Source organism: Athene cunicularia (genome assembly GCF_003259725.1).
Source record: "Athene cunicularia isolate RWA chromosome 8 unlocalized genomic scaffold, athCun1 chr8_part1, whole genome shotgun sequence".
Lineage (NCBI taxonomy): Eukaryota > Metazoa > Chordata > Aves > Strigiformes > Strigidae > Athene > Athene cunicularia.
In genome coordinates this window covers 25,017,220-25,039,797 of record NW_020799109.1, presented here as the reverse complement: position 1 = coordinate 25,039,797, position 22,578 = coordinate 25,017,220, and the positions used below count along the sequence as shown (strand labels likewise).

Sequence of the window (22,578 nt, the reverse complement as noted above, 5' to 3'; positions counted from 1 at the left end):
AGCCAATTATCACACTGTTGTTTCTTTAAAGAAAGTTTTGAATGAAATCCAAAGGCTAAGCTGGGGAAAATTTCAGCTGTCACAAATTAATTGATTCAGTACGCCAGGCCTGGCCAGGCCCCGCCGCGCCGCAGCCCCTTCCCGCGGAGGCCCCTCGTAGGTGGAGCAGGGCAGCGCCTCGGTCATGCTTTACCTCACGGACACCTTCACCCGCAGCAAAATAAGCTCCTCGGATAAGTCCGGCGAGTGTGTTAACTGACACATCTTAACAGTCTTTGAGCACAGCAGGCAAGTGGAGCTTTTCATACGAAAGGTCATAAATGTTAATTTAACCTGCCCTAATCTGTTTAGCTTTTTATTTTTATCGAGTGCTAAACAAACAGGCTCCCAAACTGCTTAAGATGTGGTGCAGTGGGAGGAGGCACTGGAGTAAACCCACCGTCCTGTAAACACACATAAAAAGCTTTATACCCTCGAGTGTTTCCAGTGAGTTTGGAAATGAAGGAAAAATAACACCGTCCTTGAGAGGCTTCCAAGTCTCATTCATCTGAGAGACAGTGAGCAGCCAAATTCCCACCTACACCAAGTTTCCCTCACCAGCTTAGTATCATTGAAGTGAAAAAATGCATAAAATAGACTCTGCAGTACTGGGCCAAAGGAAAAACGTCATTATTCTCCCTCTTCTTCCAGAAACTAATCATCATATCAACAGTTAAAAAGAAGGAAAAAAATTCAAGCCAATTATATATTAAACACATAAAACAGCACTCGTGCATTACTGAGGGTGAAAAATCAAATATTCAAAAGTCAGGAAATTACAAATACTGACTTTTCCAAAGCAATATCGTTCTGGCTTCATTACACATCCTACACACCTCACAGGATATAGATTAAATAATAATAAAACATATAGATGTGCAACAAAAGTGACTGAATGTTGCAGCAGAAACCTTAGCTTTGGGATTTTCTTGGTTTTCGAGTACTGACTTTCCCAGCCTTCATTTTGCAATAATTGTTGGCTCTGTTTTAACAGCCAGTATTTGCAGCTCCCGCTGAAGTAAATGAAATTGTTTGGGGCTTTGTATCCTTCACATATAACCACGTGCTTCGTATATAGCTCAGGGGTTTTTTAGAAAAAATCATCAAATGTGTATTTTTGTATATCGTGAGAGGCCCTTGCAGCAGGCTGCTTTAACTCACCCACTGGTAAATGTCACTTCTCTGTTAGGATCAGTCTGGACTAAAGGGCTGAGAGGGCAGGGGAGCGATGGGAAGAGCCAGGTAGGGACCCTTGGCGGCAGGACCCGGGGCAGACTGGCTGCATCCTGCACACAGAGCTGCTGCGGAACCAAAGGGGCTTCAGCTGCACCAGCAGCAAGGAAAGCTGGGGACGCGAAAAAGTGTGCCTGGGGAGGGAGACAATCACAGTCTTGTCTGTACATCTGTCTCTCTACCTCCCTTCTGCCCACTGTCTCTCCCCCCATACATACTGTAAAGCACACAGAATTTGAAACTTTTTGCTGAAAAAATGGCCAATAATTTAGCAAGATTGAGTTTGGATCAGATGATTATTCATAAATTGAGACTTTTTTCTGTGGAAAAACTCTATTAGGAGTGTACTAGAAAGCGAAAAAATTGCTCTGTTTCAGAAGTTCAGTAAATCTATTTTGGATTGTATTCAATATTTTATAAGCCTACTGTGAGTTTGTTTCTCTCGTCTCAAGCTGCTGATGCTTGCCACTTTTATAAGCAGAAGAGTAGTCTGGCAGCCCGTCAGGCTGATCTACTGCATGATTCCAGCCAGTCTCTTGGACTGTTGTCTGTCTTGGCAGATAAGACCATCAGGTCCCTTGAAATTTATCATCATTGGAGAGAAAATAGGTAAGGTTTCTTTCCCAAAGTAAATATGTGCCTTGTCACTAGAGTAAATTGACCGGATGCAGTGACTAGACCTCGCCTGCCTGGAAGAGCAGGAAGAGTAGAGAAAGTTCATGTTTAAAATAGAGGCCATGTGAGAGAAAACCCTGTTGACATGAGGCTCACATCTCTCAGAATTATTATTTCAGTCTCTGTGAAAACTTAAGCAGACATCTATGCCCAGGTTACACTTAGTTCATGTTTTTAAGACTATTTTGCAACCACAACAGCGTTTAATGAAAGGCAATGTTTTAGGAAAGGTGCTAGTGTTCCCAACCACCACTTGCTGCTGCCCTTCCCTGGGAAAAGGTTGAGGCAGAAGGGTTTTCAGCCCTTCCCCAGGAAATGGTTGAGGCAGGAGAAACTGAAGGAAAAATCTAATAGATACTCAGAGAATGGATTAGATTAATGCATTCTGAAGCCAGGAAAGTCTAGTTTGCTTTTCTTTACTCTGGTTTTCCTTTCCAAATTAGAACCATGAAGCAAATGATATTTGGGCTTTTCAGAGTCAACTGTTCTACCTGGTAATCTAGAAGACGCAAAGCATTTTTCTTTATGCTTTCGATAACATGAAAATGGCTGAATTCTGTCTAAATTCCCTCTAAAATGTTAGCATAGGGACTGATATAGGAGGATTTGCAGGGGGTGGGGAATGAACATTCCTCTCATCAATATGAGCAACTAAAAAACAGGTAATTTAAAGATTCCTACTCAATAGTAGTTTTCCAGCAATGATTAGTCATCTTTGTAGCACTGTAATAATGTAAAGGAGCCTTGAAACTGATACAGATATTTATAGACACCACTCAGCTCTTATGTGCTGTCAGTAAAAGAGGTCTCGATGTAAATCGAATTGGATCTAGAAGCCTTAATTCTCTCAAACTGATTAATACTTTGCAGTAAGAGGTTGCATGAAAAATACCAAAAAGTCTACTTCATCTCAATCAAATAAGAGAAGGGTGGAAGTGCCATCAGGGCAGCTCCATCTCAAGGATCAATGTAAAATGTATAGCATACTTTTTAGTTTACAACCAAATTCAATATGGAAACAACAGGAGATGTATTTGAAAAACACCAAACAAAATCCAAAACCAAGCATCCACATCCTTTCTAATATGGAGCAATCTGCCATTCTCTGCCAAATCAAAACCATGTGGATTTGGGTCTATAAAAGTGGTGCAGAGCAGGGTTAGGATCTCAAAAAGGGATATGAGAAACAGACAAGAAATGGCCACACATCATGTCACTTGGAAATGGTGGAGCAAGGGAGAGAAGTTCCATGAGAATCCAATTACTTTTTTAAAGTTGAAACAATTACGTACACACATTTAGTGATTTTCTTTTGGCAGGAAGAAGGTAAAAGGGACAGAGAGAAAGGAAAAGCACAAAGCTTCTGAAGACAAGAAGTATTCTGTTAAGCATTTAGCATGGGAGCATTTGAATCCTCACAATGCAAACTGCAGGCACACATACTTTGTGCAAGGAGATTCACAGGGATCACAGGAAACGGAATTTACCCTACAAACAAAGGTGACCCTGTGAAATAACAGGGGAGTTAGGCATCACTGGCTGAATCCACCTCTGTACAGATCTAAATCTCATACCCCAACTAACTCCAGCAAGGCTCTTTTTATTTGCTGCCCAGTTCTGAGGTAGAAGAGAGCTCTCATCATCTCTGTAAACTGGAGCACACATTGTGAATTAAGAGATCTTAAGTATTACAAAAGTTCTCCTTGGCCAGGTACATTTCATTTAATAGTAAAACATACTACTAGTAAAAGTAGTCTTCCTCTTAAATGCTGGTGAAACTCGTAAAGGGATTTCCTTCAGAATATTGTTAGCAGAGCTGGCTGAAAAAGATGTTCTCCCCTAGTAACACCAACAGGTCTGTCAAAAATGGCAAAATTGAAACAGATGCAATTTCCTATTGTATGGTTATAGCAAAATATTTCTTGGCACATGTTCGTATGATCAGCATCAAGAATTCTTCATTCACCACAGAGTCTGTTTGCACTGGGATCACGTTTAGTCCTCTTTCCTTCAAATAAGTTACAGTTGGTTCATGTTATCTCAGTGGCTATCAGTACATCCTAACAACAAAATCACCTTGCCAGACCATACAGACTCGTGAAATGTCCCTTAGGATGAAATACTAACCTCACTGAGAGTTTGCTGTTCATTTTAATGGGATTGGAGGTTATTTTTTTATCAACTTGTTTGAATCTTACACATATCCATCCCAAAATTGTATACGAGTGACAATGTAATCTCCCTATGCAACATTCACCAAACCCCCAAATCTGCAAACATCAATTTCCCCATTAAACTTCTTAGCCGTAATACTGTCATGAGACAATATTTAAAAGAGAAAATACTTTACTTTTAAGACACAACAGATAGCTACATTAGTTCATTTCATAATTCAGCTTTCTTAGTCGCTGATTTAAAATAGGTCTGTTTCAAGAAGCCTGTGAAGTTTACTAACTTCATAGTTACCTTTATTATATATAGTAAATATATGTCTACAAATATTCTACGTATTTACTGACTCCTTGCATGATCCAGCCAAATATCTTTTTTTATCTTTCAATGTTATTCATTCAAAAAAAACAAGGTAAAAAGCTTAAGTTTTTCTGCGTAATAATAGATGATGATTTAAGGAAAACATGAGCAAAGGTGAACACCTTGAAAAGGTACAGACGTGGCTGGTTGGGACTTGTGTGAAGGTTATGCTATGCTATCATTAAAGTTTGGGGATACATCAGTTCAGTAGCTGTCATTGTCCCTTCAGCCACGGTATGTGCAAAGGCTAATCTGCCCAAACATGCATGCACAGGTAAACGCACTCATTAATTAATCAGTGAACTCCCAGGGAGAGATCACTGCTTGAAGAGGATTGAGGATTCCTAGGCTTTCTAATCAATGTGTCCTACCAACAAGACTGAGAAAGCAGGTCTGCTTAATCAGGTCAGCTTTAATTGCAAGTTTAACAAAGGAGCTGGGGGAATTTATATGAGTATAAGTTCAGACTAGAGTTTTAAGAGCTAAGACACTCAAAAGTTTAAATGTTTACAATATGGCTGTATTACCTCAGTATTTTTGTTTTACTGGTAGTATTTGCAAATCCTCACACTCTGATCCATAATACCTTTTGTTAGATTTGCACCATAATCTACAGAAGATGTGAAGTATGTATCTAGTAAATATTTACAAGCCTTTGTAAGGTTTAACCAGACATTTGCTTTACCTCTGCAGTACTAATGTCTTGTCAGTGCTTTGGATATAAATTAATTTAGAAATTAATGATAAATAATATTTCCATCCATACTAACCTCAATTCGTAGACAATTTAGAAAATTATTTGTGTGGATTTCTAATTTATTCAGACATGACAGCTGGCAGAATCTAACAGTAGAATAAACCACCTTTCAGCTCCGCTGCCCAAATCCAGCCTTCAGCCTGCGAATACCAAGTACTTTCCGGTGGATGTTGATTATTCATAGAAGTGTTTGAAAACAAGCAGTGGTCTGCCCAGTTTCAGTTTAGATGCGAGTCAGACACCTTGCAACCAGCCTCCCTGTTAGGAAGTTCAAAGAAATGAAAAACTGAAGAAAGAAACTCTTCTCTTCTTTGCATAAAAAAAATTCCTCCAAGAAAGGTTTGAGAAACATTGATAGTGACACTAAGGGAATATACCCAATTCTTTCCCACAGTTAGTGATTATTGTGGAGATTTTTTCAGCCCAGCAGATAGTTTTCTTAAGGATGAATTTTTTAGTGAAGCAGCGGGGGTCAGGCAGCATCTTTCAATATGCATGTATTCGGTAGAAGGAAATCACTCATTCAAGTCATTTGCAAGTAAAAATTTCTTACCAGATTGAATGCTTTCTTGCTGAATAAATTCAGTTCTTCTGTTTAGGCAAGGATATACTCCTCACACTTCTCAAATATATACTTTAAATGCTGCAGGTTGTGTACTACCTGATGAATCAGGTACTCATTAAAACTACCATGAAGAAAGATTTTTGGTTTTCCATATTTGAAAGTTTTAAACATTTTAAAGAACATTCTATTCAAAGCAGTAGGAAACTGATTTTGTTATCAGCCATAAAAATTCTGTACTGTTGTAATCTTCTGAATGTGGACTTCTTGTGGTGAGACCAAACATACATAAAATTAGGAACTGAACTTTATCAAAATGAGGATGTGTTAAACGTCTAAAAGCTGTTTTGGAAACTGTCTGCTGTGTCTACCAAAATAATTCCAAACAGTAAATCAAGCAATACTAAATATTAAATGAACAGTTTCCAGCTGTTTATTTGCCATGGATTAGTGCCCTCTATGCACTGGCATCATTATGAAAGAGTATATACTGACAGATGTTTTGTATGAAAATTGGTTATAAAAAAAGCCAGTTTCTCAGCTCTACAAAAAGTATTTAATTTACAAATAGCCAATAGAGATGGTGTATTTTTGTATCTATTTGCATAAAAAGATTAAAAAGCACTGTACGGTTTCCCCTATCAGAATATCCTGCAGCTGACATATCGGGGAGCCCACAGTGCCAGCCTCTTCAGCCAGAGATTTGTCTTCATATTGTGTTGTGCATGCTTTGCTCATAATGAATGGTATCAGATAATTCAGTAATGCCAACCTTCTTAGGAAAAGGCAAGTATCCTCTAATATAAAATTAATATATTGATATTTTTTCTATAAAGGAGAAATTACATCCCTGTGCAATGTATGAATCCTAATGCAGGTATGTAGCAAGCTTTTTGAGGAAGACTTCCTACGCTTCTGTTGCTGTAACACTTTGTTATGCAATTGGATACCAGGTAAATCACTGAAATATCAAACACATTTTCTGCAGGTTTCTTCATTCAGAGGTGTTAGGGCAATTGACCCAGTTATGTTTGTGCTAAATAACTACAAATAGTTCAGACAGATGGTTTTAGATCCCTACATGTATTTGCCATTGTTGACTCGCCACTGGATCAGATACTGAAGGCACTAAACCGATTGAGAGATTCTAAGCACAACAGATGCGAGCGTAATCTCCAGTAATTAACTAATACAGTAAACTGCCATAATTATTGGTATGCTTACTGAAGAAATTATTGAGTTTAATACCTGGCTAGAATGAGATTGGGAGAAGGAAGTAACAGCTCAAGAAAAGCAAGGCCGATGGGCTATCTGTGGGACAGTACAGCCCTGCTACAGCCTTGCGTTATACAGCTGACAACTTTAATTACTGGAGCTAGGCCAGCTGCCTACCCCAACTACTGGAGCTTTAGATCCAGTTTAAGACCGGAAGAATAGTAGGACACTGTACTATTTGGCATTTGAGAGGGTGTGCTTGAGAGAGTTCAGAAAGACAGAAACAGCTACCCTGTGCAGCCACCTTACCATTTTATTTCAGGGCTTCGCTCCTCACTGGTGTAAAAGGGAATGTAGGGTACTCAGCAGTTCTCAAATGTTTCTGTTAGCCTGCCACAGGATTAAGCCATTTTGTTCTCAGAGTCCCAGGGAAACACAAAAATTAAATCAGTGATATTACTTATTTTGCACAGAATTTTCCATCTGTTGCCTTTCTCAATAGTTCCCTTAGAAAGTCACTTTGCTTCATGCTCTGTTATATTATTAACAGATGTTGGAACAGAATAATGCGTACGTGTTCCTGAGAATTAGAAGTGTTACTAAGTGCAAACCTCCATGTGCTGTCCTAGGATTTGTGTTCTGACACTGCACCAAAATACCTTGCTGCTGCATGAAATCACACAGGTGGGAATGGACCTCCAGAAGTCACCTTGTCCAGCTTCCTGCTCAGAGCAGGTCACAGTATAGCAGGCTGCTCGGGGCCCCATGCAGGTTGGTCCTGACTGTCTCCAGCCATGGAGGACACTGCAGCCTCCCTGGGCAGCCTGCTCACTCCAGTCTTTGACCACCCTCACAGCAAAAAATAAATTGCTGTATCAAGTTAGAATTTCTTACGTTCCAATTCATCTTTACTGCCTCTTGTTCTTCCGTTGTGCACCTCTGAGAAGAGTCTGGCTCCATCTACTCTGCACCCTCCCCTCAGTAGCTGCACACAAGAGTGGGGCTCCCCCTGAAGCCACCTCTCCTTAAGGCTGAACAAGCATGGTTCTCTCAGCCTCTCCTCCTTCATCATGAGCTCTAGCCACCCAACATCTTGGCAGCCCCTCTCCACTGGACTTGCTTTAGTATGTCAGTGTCTTTCTTATGATAGGAAGCCCAAAACTGGACAGAGTAAACAAACAGAGGGACTAATGACTTCCCTTCAGCAGCTGGCTGTCCTTTTGCTAATAGAACCTGGAGTGCAGTCAGCCTTTTTTTGCTGCAGGGACATGTTGCTGACTCACGTTTGGCTCGTTATCCACCAAGTCCCCCAAGTTTTGTTCTGCAGTACTGCTTTCTGGGCAGTGAATCCCCAGCCTGTATTGCATCAGGGCCTTAGCTGGTTTGGTTTAGCTGACTGAGTTCAAGGTCAGCCTTATTGCTGATCTGAGCTGTTTGTTGGGAAGAAAGCTAGAGGCAGCCTCAGCTAGGGCCTGCCTGTCTCTCCATCCCTTGGGAGCTGCTTTCAAGCTGAGGTTCTTGTGCTTGGCCTCTGCCTGAGCCATGCTGCAGCTGTGCTGCAGCTGTGACAGTGCCCAGTCTTACACCTCTCTGATCCTGACCTGCTGACGATTGCCTGGCTTGACCTTGAACCTGCCTCATCACAACAGACTTGCTGTGTGGTCACTGGACTGAGGCTGGCACTTGTCACTGTTTCCAGGCATAGGCTCAAGAAGCCCTTCTTGTTGCCCTTCACATACTTTGATAATTTCAGCTCAGCTGAGCTTTGGATTCTGCAAATCCTTCTCTGCACACTCAAGCAGTGTCTCTGTATTCCTCCTGGGCAGGCGCCACTGCTTCCTCCTTTATGGTGCTTCCTTTCTAAATCTGAGCTCGGTCAGCAGCGCCCTCTTCATCCATGCTGATATTCTGCTATGCTTGCTTTACTTTCTGCATATTGCGAGAGACTACTCTTATGCTCTAAGGAGATTGTCCTTGAAGACTGACCTGTTCTGGGCCCCTTTTCCCTCCAGTCCTGTCTTCCATGGGAAGTTGCCAAGTCTCACAGTAACTGCAGCCAAGGCTACCCTTGACCTTCACCTTTTCAACCAGTTCTTCCTTGTTTGTCCTGCAGAGCATCTCCACTAATCAGTTCATTGATCACCTGCTTCAAGAAAACGTCTTCGATGCACTCCAAAAACCTCCCAGATTGTTTGTGCTTGGCCCTGTTACCATTCTAGCAGATATCAAGGTATCTGAAGTTCTTTATGAATGCCAGGGCCTGTGATAAAGAGGCACTCAAATACAAATTAAACAATAATTCAATTTTATGCTTAAAACATGTTTAGACACCAAACAGCCCAGAAAACACATTATGTGACACTGAAGGAAAACCTCATTGTGCACTCTGTAGCATGAGCAGGAAGCACAGCTTCTGGTGCAACTGCAGTTAACAGGACTACGTAGATTGACACAATGAAGACTGAGCTTCCAAGAGAAGAGCTCGAGACGTCAAGCAGCAGAACATCATTCTAACTCCTGAATTTGGTGTTGACCCTGAAGAAGTAGGAATCACCATCCTCATCACTACCACTTGTTGAAGCAATTAATCTCTGAATGTTTCTATCCAAATACTGGCATTAGCAGCACATGAGATATGATTGACTATATGGAAATAGATCATCTTGAAATGCTCATTTCCAAGCATCAACTTCTTTATTTCTGTTGTAATCTTCTGAAAATCAAAACAAAAATATCATTCAAGGTCCTTTTACATATTACTGTGTAATTGCATATATCAAATAGTCTAAAGGCATTTTCGTTCTGCTCTATTATCTCCTAAGTTTCTTTGATGCCAGCTGTTAAACACGGTCCTTTGTTTCTAGGTTTCTATAGCAAAGTATTACTGATGTGCATTTCAAAAAGCATTGTGAAAGCTGTTATCATTCAGCTCTTCACAGTTTGCTCATCTCATCTGGTATTGATTATTAACATGCAATTTATATATGTTAATCAGGGCTGGGCCTGTTCCACAGAGTACGAATCAATCTGAAATTTGCCAAGTGAAAATATTTTGGAGAGCTTAAGAAATATTCCTGGTACCAGCATTTACACTTAATGTAAGTATATCCATTACTGACACAATCAGTTGCAATAATTTGTTCCACTTTTCCTACTGAATTACAAAATATTTTGCACAATATTTTTTTTCCCCTCAAATTACATATAGCAAGCTTGGCAAGAGAGAAGACACAGGGAATAGTTTTATAAAACAATATGTCATTTTTCTCTTTCACAGAACATATGTCAGCCACTGGCAGTCTCAGGAGATCTAATCCATATGAGAGTTCCTCAAATGTATTACAAAATCCAGGCAGATTCTTGCAAAGGAAATTTCTTTCTTCAATTTATAAACTTGGGATGACAATTAGGTCTAATCCATCATTCAGTACAGTTAATTTAAAAAAAAAATCCTTTATCTGTGTTGCACAGTAAAACTTTAGGGTCTCCCCAGGCACAAGTGAATACAACCTGTTTTGAAGTGTAGGACCTCTTAATAATCTCCTAGTTTAGCCTGCAGACATGGTATACTGCGATTCTGATGTGATGAAACTTATTTTCTGTTTGGTAATCTACAGTGTGTTTTAAAATCATGTAAAGTATGCTATCAATCTACTCGCGTCATAGAAGTTGTTTTTATAATAGACATGGTAAGAGGTGCTTGAAATAGTCAAACTGTAGGGCCCATGAACTTATCAAAATGCTTGCAATTCCCTCTGCTGTTTTCACAAGACTGCCTCTGTTAAATGGTATCGGTGAAAAAATGAAATTTCTCATCATGTGGTCATCAGCTTGTAACAGCAGTAACCCAGAGAAATAATTTACTAAATTAATAGCATGTTATGCTGTATTGTAAGATGATTTCTGTTCCACTAAGGGAGTCAACCGGGTATTTTCAGCAAACCTGGGCATTATCCATGGAGAGAGTCTTCTTTGAGCACAGTTATGCAGGAGAGGAACAGTCATCCAGTGCCAGTAAATGTGAAAATATTCATCCAACCTTTTTTTTTTGACCCATTCAGAAACTGAGAGAGCAACCTCTCTGCCTTTCTCAAACCAAATATTTGCAGGCTTTTACTCCCTGAAACAGAAAAATTGGTGCAAACTACCTTTAATGCACACAGCAAATCAGCATCCCTCCAGTCCATCTGCTGTATTCCACTACACATGAAATATGTGTAACTCAAAATAACCATCAAAGTATGGCAGTGCAGGGTTCTGCTACTCTTTTGCTAAACTCATCCTGTACTTAATCACCCATACAAAACCCAAGTGAATTCACTAGGGACAAGCAAGGGTATTCAGGCATTTCCCTCCCCTATTTCCTAGTCACTGTGTTCACAGTTAAGCATCTAAGAGAAAGCATTTGCAGAGCCAGGCCATGGAAATATCTGCCAACAGAGAATCTTTTTCTTGATATCATATAACCAAAATCTACAATCTCCTCACAGCTTTGGAAGAAGCTATATTGAAAACATGTGTCCTGCAGCTGGACTGCAAAGCAAATAGGATCCTAAACAACTGGGACAGGCATTGGTTGACCTGCGTCCTGCAAGGAAATTTTCTCTGTGCTGCTTTGCTTCCTTTGCTGTCCATTTGCTGTCTTCAGGGGGGACTTATAGGGGATTTACCTCTGCAGAAACATCATGGAGCTAACAGGTGCTGAGAAAAAGACAAAGGGTCCTAAAGGATAAATACTAGTGTTAGAAAATTTCTCAAAGCTCTCTGACAAAAAAGTTGTATTTTCTTTTTTCCATATGAAACAGTATGCTTTTATATGACAAGTAACAACAATGGCATATACACAGGAGTAGAAATATTATCTTCAATGAATTATGATTAATTTGCCTTAAAAATGGGTTTCTGTCCTTATCATTTCTTTAGATTTTACTGCCTATTAATTTGTATCTATGAAATACTTACAATTCGTAAATGTTCTTTCTGTCTGTAATGTTGATAAATTACCCTGTGAATGTTAATTAGCATTTTATATTTCAAAGAACATTTGCTTAATGTTCTCTTCAATCATCTTTTGGGTAAAAAGTTCATATTACTAAAATTTGTGCAATCTTCCTGTTCAAAGAAGAAATCCCGATCTGACTACATTCAGCACAATCTTGTCCCTTCTGATATTTTCACATATATTGTCAAAATCTTTTTCCTTGGCATGCTTTTTTCTTCCACATTCCTAAGTTGTCAAATTCTTTCTTTCTGGAGGTAGTTCCTTGTCTTCAATTTCCAGTGCTCCACGAAGTTCTGCTGCCACTTATTTATCAGCTCCATCTCCTGTGCTCATGCCATCAACTCTCTCCATGTTGGACCAAGGTACAGATATCAGATAAAGCCTTGAGCACTGGGATAAAGTTGTGTTTTCCAATTAAAAAAAAAAATATATATCTTTCATTCAAACTTTCAAAATCTTTCATTCCCTAGTTTGTATATAAACTCAAATTTGAGAATAATTGATCTTGAAATGTCTGGCTGATTATACAGCCTACTAAAACAAGAGCAGGAGAGCTTTCTCCATCCAGTCCCATAGTTTGTGTGAATCCATGTGGATCCAGCAGGAGACTGATTCAGAGTGTCAGGGGTAGGGGACCAAAGGAGACCTGTACATCCACCCAAACAGAAACACAGGGTCCTCTGCTGTGTCTGAGGGCATTTTCTGGGAAGAGAGAAGAGTGTGACGATGCTAAACCAAATAAGAGAACACAAAGGTCTCTTTGTCAAGTTTCCAAGACACTGTTGCTTTCATCCTTTCCTGGTGTGCAGAATGCTTCCCCCAGCCTCCTAATGAAGCTGCCAAACACTCGCCCTCTTAATATTTCATGCATCATTTCACTGCATAGACCTTTCTGTCCCCAGCATTTGCTCCATATCAGTTTTTATCCACTGTATCCTTACAGTCCTGGGGAGTAACTTCACTCATCAGGCTGCTCTGTTACAGAAAGCAGTGCTGCCTTTCCCAGTGAATGCAGAAAGGTTTAACACTTGGAATTCAGACTGTAGGAATGAATCTGTGATCCTTTTCATTGGTGAAGCTGTCTGATCAGATTCTGTCAGCTAGGAATTGCAGCCCAAGTTCACATTGGGTGTCATTACTGGTTTGTTTTCCAAGTGTTAGCATTAAAGCAAAAAAACCCAAAAAGTAAGAAGTCAACTGATAAAATTGGCAACCCCCAAGCCAGCTGTCTGTAACAGAATTATGTAGATTAATCCAAGTCAAAATCTTATACACAGTTACACCATTTCTGTCTATTGCACCTTCAGGCATGGAAGAGTGTTCCTTTGTGCAGCAACAGGAAGCTCATTCTGTGCTCATTCAGATGCACTTTGTTACCAAATGAGTCACTGTGGTCTTTGCCTCTATCCCAATGCAAGTTTATATTTGTTTTTTTCATAGTTTTCACTTTGCATACATGAGCATTTTTTACACCCATTTGTAAAGTTCAGTGTTATGTTGATAATATGTTTCCATTTTTCAGAACGGCCTCCTGGGTTTTTTTAAATCTACTCTAATCCAAAATAAAAAAACTGTGTTTAAAGGCAGGGAATAGACATGTTGAAGGAGACTAATTATGCCCCAGATCATTAACATCAGTCCATCTTCACAAAAGTCAGGTAATTTATGCCAGCTGATACTTTGGCTTTGCATTTTAAGATTCAAATAAGAAATTATGAAAACAATACTGAGAATGATCTAGAGAGTTATTAAAAAGCTTTGGAATTATTATTTTAAGGTTTCATGTCTGCATTTTCATATAAAACCCCAATGTTTACTAATCAGGTCAAGGCATGTGTCTATTCGGGAGCCATCACAGTATTGTTGAAGAATTTGGCAAAATTCTCAGATCTACTCTCATTTATAGCACTTATTGCCAGAATGCTCTGTCATTTTCCAAGAAATGTGTATTTCTTGGACTCGTTGTCCCAGCTGGTTTATTGATTTCATGGTTCTCCTTTCCAAATCGCTGTTCCAGCTCATTGATGATTCTATCCAGTGCTGGTTACACAAAATGTTGTTGAAAGTCATCTTTACTTTGAAAAGCCATGTGTTGACCAGTATTTTTAGTTGACAGATATACTTAGCCAAGATGACAATCTCCAAATTTTCTACTTCTGGGTTTTTGTTGGTTTTTTTTTTTTTGTTTGTTTTTTTTTTTTTCTGAAGAAGAAGGCAATGAACTGTTTGCTGCAATAAACTCTTCTGTTTTGCCCATACTATGGCCACAATCCTTGCTCTAAATCACTGTCTACATTATTTTAACATAAATCCCCTTTCAAATACCCTTCTAATTCAATGGCATGCTGTAAATCAAATGCACACTATTATAACTGCCTTGAGACTCTACTGGAGCTCTTCAAATATACTCTTTAAAAGCACTGACTTTATGGCAAGCTTCAGGGCAAATTTACAGCATGATACACAAAGACTTAGTCACAGGATAAAATTCTGCATGCAGAGAAGCTTAATAGCTTGGTCTTCTCAAACACACAGGTGGTTCACTTTAGAACTATATATGGTCCCACTGAAGTTAATGGAATTATGTGTATGCTTAAGGTTAAATATATGCATAAGTATTTTCAGGAATATTTCCAGTATTCCCATTTATCTAAATAGCTACAGATTTAAAATCTTACCTTTAGCAATGAGCTTAAATTTTTCTCTTCCAAAGTGCTTCATGTGCTTTTGGGGTGGCTGGCAGATTCTTGTGTTTGGCAAAACTTGCTAAAAAGAATCCACTAGCTCAGATCATCAAGAGATTGGCTCCAATTAGTCACATTTATTAAAACTGCTCCTTAGAAGTGGGCCTGGGTGATAACAGTCAGACATGAAGAGCCCACAGGGGCAAGTTTAGGGCCATCTCAGTTTGCTCTTACAGTTTTTGACAAGGAGGTATGTTACAGGTTTGCAGAGCTTTATTTAGCAAAATGGAACATAGGCAAAGGCTACACCACCGCCTTTCTTTCCTCCCCAAGAAAAAAACAACAAAATAAAAACCTCAGTGTGATCTCCAGCCGTTGTGCTTGTTCCCCACTGACAGAGAAGACTGCTTTTGCCAGGCAGCCTTGGAGTGCTTCTTTCTCTGCTTTGTATGTGTGCCTGAGGCTTTAAACCCTCTCTACCCAGTTGGTTAGAAAGGATATCAAGTTGACAACCATGATGAAAAAGACCAGGAACAGCATGAATAATGGTTCTCATCATTTGATATAAACTAATATATTAGATATTTTCCAAGAGATTTCTACCACTACAGAGTAGCTCTACTTTCAACCTGCAGCTGGTCTCTGGGTACACAATCACGTGAACAAACCAGGACTAGCCCTGAACAACTGTAATAAAGAACAAACAGTTTATGCTTCAAACCACAACTTTCTGATCATCTTCTGAGGAATAATAGGCTTTGTAAGAAACAAGACATACTAAAAATGCTAAAAAAGTTAAACTGGTTAATATTTGTACAGCAGTTTTGTTGTATGATAATCCAAGAGAAAATGTCTCAATGTACTTGCCTTCCAAAGGAGTCCCAAAGGAGGAATCCAGATTGCAATTCACATCTAGATTGTCTGATTTATGAAGCTCCTCATCTGCTGAATTCAGCAGCCTACAGAAACTAGTCTCAACATGCTACCATTATGAGAAAGCTAAATATTATTCTTTGTTTCCCAGGCAGAGAACTAAAAACTGGAAGATCAGACAATCCATTGCATAACACTGAGCAAGATATTGGCAACTGCAGACCATGTCAATGCCATTTCTGCCCCAGTATTTCAGATCAAACACTGTCATGAATGATTGCTTATTTTGTCTGAAGAACAGCTTCTTCCAACTCAACAGAACTTGGGTAACAAACCATGCTTCTGCAGTCTCTTATTTGTTTAATGGGCTTTTCCAGAAGGTCAGTATTATAAGATAGTTAATTATCACTGATTTTTTCATTTTAAGGCCACCTCAGATCATGCTACATGATTAATATTGCTAGCTGGAGGCCTGATCTAACTACTTCACTTGCATAGATAAGTTCTTGCACATGCATAAGCATTATGCACTCAGTGAGAGGAAGCATTTGGCTTACCAACACGAGTGTATAAAGTCCTGGAATCATGGAGGTCAGGCTTAACTGCTCAGTAGATATTAAACATCCAAGTTGATATATAAAGTTTCTGTGTAGCTTAGAATGAATGCCTGCCTGCCCTTACTGTCATTCGTATGATACAAGAAACTTGAGCAGAAAAATTAAGAGATAAACTTGCTAATGTATGACTGAACACAGATATTACACAGATAGTCAAACCAAGAGAACATGTCACCCTAACCCCAACCCAACTACCTACAGCTATCATTTAAGAAAGAAAAGAGTGTTTAAGAAAAATATTACAGGGAGGTATTTATCAATGGTGTTACAAGCTATAATGAAATAAGCAAGGACAGCATAGTTAAAGATTGACAGTTTTATTTAAAATATGGAAGAGGCATAAGAAGTGAGGTTCTAGAGAGGCTACCCCGATAACCTACTCCTGAAGCCTACTCTCTTATTAGGAAGCTGAACACTAAAAGGAATTCTATGATGAACAGTTTTTATTTTGCTTATACAAACCAGCGGTTTTTACTCATGTTTTCTAGTAATGTTCAGTTATTGCTGAACATGGCAGCTGAGAGATTTCTTTATGAAATACTTATCAAACCAACAAAAAAGGCTATTTTAGACTTTTAGAAATCATGTTATAGGAGTATTGCACATGCAAAATAAATTTGAATTAAGTGATCATAACTTGCTTCCAGTTTAGTTAAATGGAAAAAGAAACAAATGTTGGTCTATAACTATGATTTTTATTTCAAAAGGGCAAACTTTAAAGAAGGAAAGCTGAGTAAAGTAAACTTTCCTGAAGAAAGTCAAGAATATGAACACTTAAGAGCCTTGGAATTTCCTTCAACAACATGTGCTAAAACTATCTGGAACTGGTTAAGTGGGGAAAACTGTAGGGAAAAGACTTCAGAAGTAGCTAGATGATAAGCATTTCCAAAAGCATTTTAGGAGTAAGCACAGAAGTGGATACAAACTTAGAAGGCCAACATAGAAGCAGATAAAAAAAAACTGTCTCACACTAGGTGAGATATTTCTAGTAGAAAGAAGCAAGTGGTTCATCAACTTTAGGAAAACAAAGGCTGTGAGGGCAGTTGATCACTATCCTTGCAGTTGCTACTACCAAAAGTTACTAGCCAAAAAGTTATAATACCATCACAAGGAACTGGGCTAAAAAAGTACACTTCATGGAGGTTTAAAGAGGAAATAAAGTTTCTTTTCAGAAAAGTTTTGAAATAGTCTTCTAATAGGGGCAGAGCAAGCAAAAACCTAACTAGTTTTACAGTAAACTATGAAAGGATAATGACAGTGTAGCTTCTCAGATCAGGACAGAAAACAACTGAAAAGGTCATTCCAGACCTACAGCCCATGCTCCTATCTTTAGCCTAGTGCTTTGCCCTGTTCTAAATACCCTAATAAGTAAATGCAGTTTCTTGTGCTTTATCAACTTGTACAATACATCTTCAGAGAAAACAATAACCAAGCTCTTGTGCATGTTTTTCCCAGAGCCAGGGACTGGAGCCATGGCATTTGGATGAAAAAATCTTTATTCTTGCCCAGTTTTCTTCTGTGGAGCCAAAGTGTCTGATTCTGCTGGCATCCAGTTTCAATTCTGATTTCAGTCCAGTGAACCTGGTAACTCTGGTTTGTGATCTTTTACACCACAGAATTTCTCCTTGTCTTTGTAGCCAAGTTTATCATCATCACTTCTCACAATAAAGTAATGATGCTGACTATTTCAGATTGTTTCTCACTGTGCTTTCTGGCCTTTCTATCCTGAAGTTCACAGAACTGACATGTAAACTGTTTTTCTCCTTTACCCCTTTCTTTCCCTGATTGTACAAAATTACTCTAAAGAATCACGTCATCTGTTTCAGTCATCTTTGCTTTTGGCAAGTAACCTTTCAATATCCATTTCCTGATCCTATTCCTAAACAATCATAAATAGAAAAATGTGAACATAAATATGCCAGTATGAAGGCAATGCCAAATGACTTATGTCCCCAATGTCCTATATAATACCAATATAATCAACATTTCAAACCCTGCAAAAGGTTTTCACATTTGAATTGTCACCGCAGGCTCCATGAAGCTGAGACTAGAGCGCCATTGGTTCTACAGCACACCAGCTGATCCAGCTAAAAGAGTGCAGCTTTAGATTTTAGGCTCAAAAAACTAGAAACAATGATCCCATTTTCTAGATGGCACCAAGCTGCAACATAGGCAAATAAATATAAACCTCATGTGGATAAACATGTCTTATTCCATGCTCTAACTGGGGAACAATCCTCTGACTTTGGGAAAAGAAGCGTTGGTTTGCAAGAGCACCAGGGTTTATAATGACTAAGAGATGCAGATTTCTGCATCATTTGATAACTACATGTTCTTAATCTTTCTCTTTAAGTCTTGATCTACTTTCTCTTCTGAAGTGTCCCCAGCTAAAAGAACACTTCCTTTTGTTATTGGCCAGGGAAAGCAGATTTCAGCTTTTGCTTTCTCATCAGTGAAAATTAAAAAAGGCACCTACCTAGCTCATGAAGCTTGGTATTTCTCCAGATCACCAGAAAAAAAATTTTAAATGTGCAAAGGAAAATTGCTGTTAATTCATATGGACTCAGGGTATCAACAGCCTAATGGTTTAATGGACATCTCTATTTTTTACAGTGAAAGATCTTAATTGCAATCAACAGATTTTTCCACTGATTTTAAAGATGCCCAGATTTCATCTTTCATGCTCAAGGATTTTTATTACACCAACACATACATCACAGTCCAGCATCCTTATATACTGCTTTGGTAAGGACTCCCATCTTGGTTTAGAAAAATGATGATTTTGATGAGTCTTGGAATATACTCTGTAGCCCGTTCACCTTGTGCTGGCACCCACATCCTGGTCAGGCAACACCCTTCCGAGGGACAGGGAAATTACACCTTTCCTAACACGCTCATCTGGAAGAAGACTGAAAAAAATTTCCTGAGTTCATTTTCTGCCAATTCAGTGGTCTGAACCAGTCTTACAGATGGTGAGGCAATTTCCAGAGACGGCAGAGGAGGAACAGGATCACCTCTGGCCAGGGACCACTCCAGCAACTCCAATTCTGAGGTGAAAGAGACTTTTCCAGAGGATCTAGAAGGGACCATAACTCAGCTACCAAGAACTGCTGGCTTGAGAGTAATGGCACATGGAGATAGAGATTTCTTTATAAAACATTTAAATTATAATTTGTCTGATGAAGCACTTGAACTTCAGTTTAAGGAGCACCTTATTTTGTGTTCTACTAAAACAGTCTTTTAGAGGTTAATAGTCCATTTGGTATGCTCTCTTTGAGGAAGAGCTACAGCCATGCTCATTTTAATGCTCTCAGACCTTTGCTTTCACCACACAGACACTGCATTACAGTTTCCCAAGCAGGGTGTGCAGGCACAGGGAGAGCAACTGCCCACAAGCAAGCAGACACTCACTAAGGAGACAGATCCAGTACTGGCACAAATATCCCCTTTCAGACCTATACTGGCCACTATACCAGGCCAGGCATGCCCTTCTGGAAGCATCAGCCCCTCAGTCAGAGGAAAGGGTGTGTTGTTCCCAATACAACTGTGCTGCAGCAGCACAGTGCTAGTACTCAGGAGAGGCACTGAGCAGATGCTCTGGATTGCTGCTTGGTGGCCTGGGCTCTGGGCGTTGCTTGCTGCAGCTGCTGCTACAGTGTTCTGTACATATGCAATACACTTAAAATCTGTGCTCATCTCTCTACCCGGCTGCCCAGCATGCTAATGCTGAAACAGGATGAAAATTGAAGTGAACAATAGTTAAGTCAGAAAGGAAGGTGGCCCCTTTTCCACCATCACAGAAACAGGCATCAAATGGGAGTTTTATCCAGTCATCTGAGCCATTTCTCTTCAGAGGAAGTCAGAGGCAACCCTCATGGCCAGGGCCACCACCACCGAGGTTTTGAGCTCTCAGCCCTTCCAGAAGCAACACAGCTCCAGCAGTTGCTTCCCAAACACGTAGCTTTTGGGGAGAAAAAAGTTTTCATCCCCTCAGTAATATCACCGTTACATCAGAACATCTTACAGCCCAGTGCCAGGATTTTATTTCTGGCCTTAGAGGTATGTTCACTTGCTTCGGCATCACTTTACATATGCTAACGCCAAACATGTGTTAATGCAACAAGCCTGCCCACAGCTTTGCTGTTCTGCATATGCACAAGTACTTGCACCGAGTCTCCAAATTAGCCTCCTGAGTCTAGATTAATTCACAGGGAAGAGTGCTTGTCACAGCTACCAGGGTGGATACAGTGCTCTTCCAGCATGGACCCATGCCAGGTTCAGTTCAATCCCCAGCTGCAGAGCAATCCATGCTTTTCAAATGAAGGAGGACAAGTTTAGCGCATAACATAACAAAGCAGAAAATAACTATTTCATGAGAGGTTTTGAAGTTTCTCCATTTATTTTTGTTTCACTGAAGAAATGTCGCAGTCAGTTTCCTACATCCCAGATGACTGACCAAACCACTCAGGATCACAGAGCTACCCTGAGGGCAGTTTCTGGATTGTCACCAGGTACCAGAAAACTGTCATGTCAGGCTGAGTGTGACTTCGGATCTTCCCACTTCTTTTTTACTGAAGCTATCAATAAAGGGTGTTCAATACCACTTAACTTGCATTATAAACATGAGATCCTATAAAGTGTTTTTTAATTTGACAGTAAGATAAGTAGAGATTTTTCCAAACTACCGTGTCACTGAGTTGCTGATTTTAATAGGGGTTTCCATATGAATTCTTAATTGACACAAGTTTTGATTAAGTTCTCATTAAATTTTCTTATCAGGGCCCAAGTGCACAAGCAGGCTGTGCAGCCATTTCCCCCCACTGCTAAGGGCTTGCCCACCCCTGCTCAAAGCTGCCTGTGGTATAGTGTAGCTGTTCGATCTGGGATCGGACTTGCATGGAAAAACATTGTAAGAAACCCCACTCCTTTACTTGGGAAGTGGTTTGGGTTTGGGTTTTTTTTAGTCTAAAAGTTTTCTGCTAAAAGTCTTTGTCATGAGAGTAACTATAAAGTTCGGTTTCCAAAATTCTAGTAGGCTGTCAAATATTAAAATTGTGTTTGAAGAGTCCCTGCAACTATTACTTTTTAATGATATAATATTTAATAAAAATGCTTCAAAGTTGTTGCTGTGGAGTACCTAGATCACCTGCAGCTATAGGAATAAGCATCCTGTAATGTATAATGAATGCTGAGGCTCTATTTAGTTTTGCCCAGGGCTTGTTTTGCCTTAAAATGTTGGGGTTTTTTGGGGGGTTGCTTGTTTCAGTAACATTTGTTGTAGATTTAAAGGGCTTAACAATAGTCCAGGGAGAATTCTAGTGCTGGTGTTTTACATTTTTATGTAGTAAGTACTAAACTCTGTTGCACAGTTGATCTTCAACTCGTCCAAGATCAGTTTTAGCAGAAAAAATCACCATTGTTTATAGCTAGGACCACTAGTAGGCAGGATAATGGGGAGGTAGACTGATCTGTCCTTCCCCTGGGACACAGGAGAAATGAAAAGGTTCCCTGTCCACTCCTAGCTTAGATGAAATGCTAACAAGAAGCAGGGAACCCTATACACTGTCAAGTCTCTATTTCAAAGGAAGCAGAGCGCTTACATTTTTATGAATAGTGCTGAGCGCCAAAGGTATTGGATAAACATACATCATTTCCGTGCAGTTTTATGAATCATTCTGTAGCATGTATTAATCCCAGATGGTATGGGAACATCACCTTTTAAATGAATACTGGTGTCTGAACCTTATTTACTTCTCCTGACCAAAACAAGCACAGCCCTAAAATACCCACCTAGAAAGCTCCCTTTTCTCTCTCATCTCTTGAGGGACAGCCTTCCTCCACCTGACAATTTTAAGTTAGTTTAGATGCTTCAAAAAGCTTAAGAGCTCATCAGTTCCAGGCCTGCTGAACAGATTTTGTCAAGCTTTTAGGTATTTGACAATACTAGGTTATTTTCATTGTACAGATGGAGAATGAAAGCACAGACAGGCATGCAGCGTTTGGTTTTTCAAGGCACTTGGCTGCTTACACTTACAGGTAATTGCTCCGCACTTCTAGAAAGCACAGAAACAGAGGTGTGGGTACTTTTGAAAGCACTCATTTCCTTGATCATCATCTTTGTAGGAAGATCACCTAGGCCAAGATTTTTACAGCAGCAAAAGTTACCCTACCTTTGATCATTCCCAGGATGAGTCTCCAGTTCAACTCCAGCTGCAAGTCTTGAATTCCACTAGTCAAAACACGCCAAGTCTTGGAAGTGTTCGATAATTTCAAATAATTACTACAGTCCTTCAAGTTCAGTGTTTACCGAAGAAAGTAAACATCTATAGAGGCCCACAAAAAATGAAGTGCAGCTTAGCTTCTTGATTCACTTTTTCCAACAGTGGCAA

General features: G+C 39.6%; 1 protein-coding gene across 1 annotated transcript in view; it reads right to left on the bottom strand.

The window, feature by feature from the left end:
• Positions 1-264, bottom strand: part of DENND1B (DENN domain containing 1B) — a 161,858-nt gene extending 161,594 nt beyond the window's left edge. The window contains exon 1 of the mRNA XM_026853973.1: positions 199-264. Coding sequence (XP_026709774.1) covers positions 199-264 — 66 coding nt within the window. The remainder of the gene's footprint in view (positions 1-198) is intronic.
• Positions 265-22,578: the final 22,314 nt, after the last annotated feature.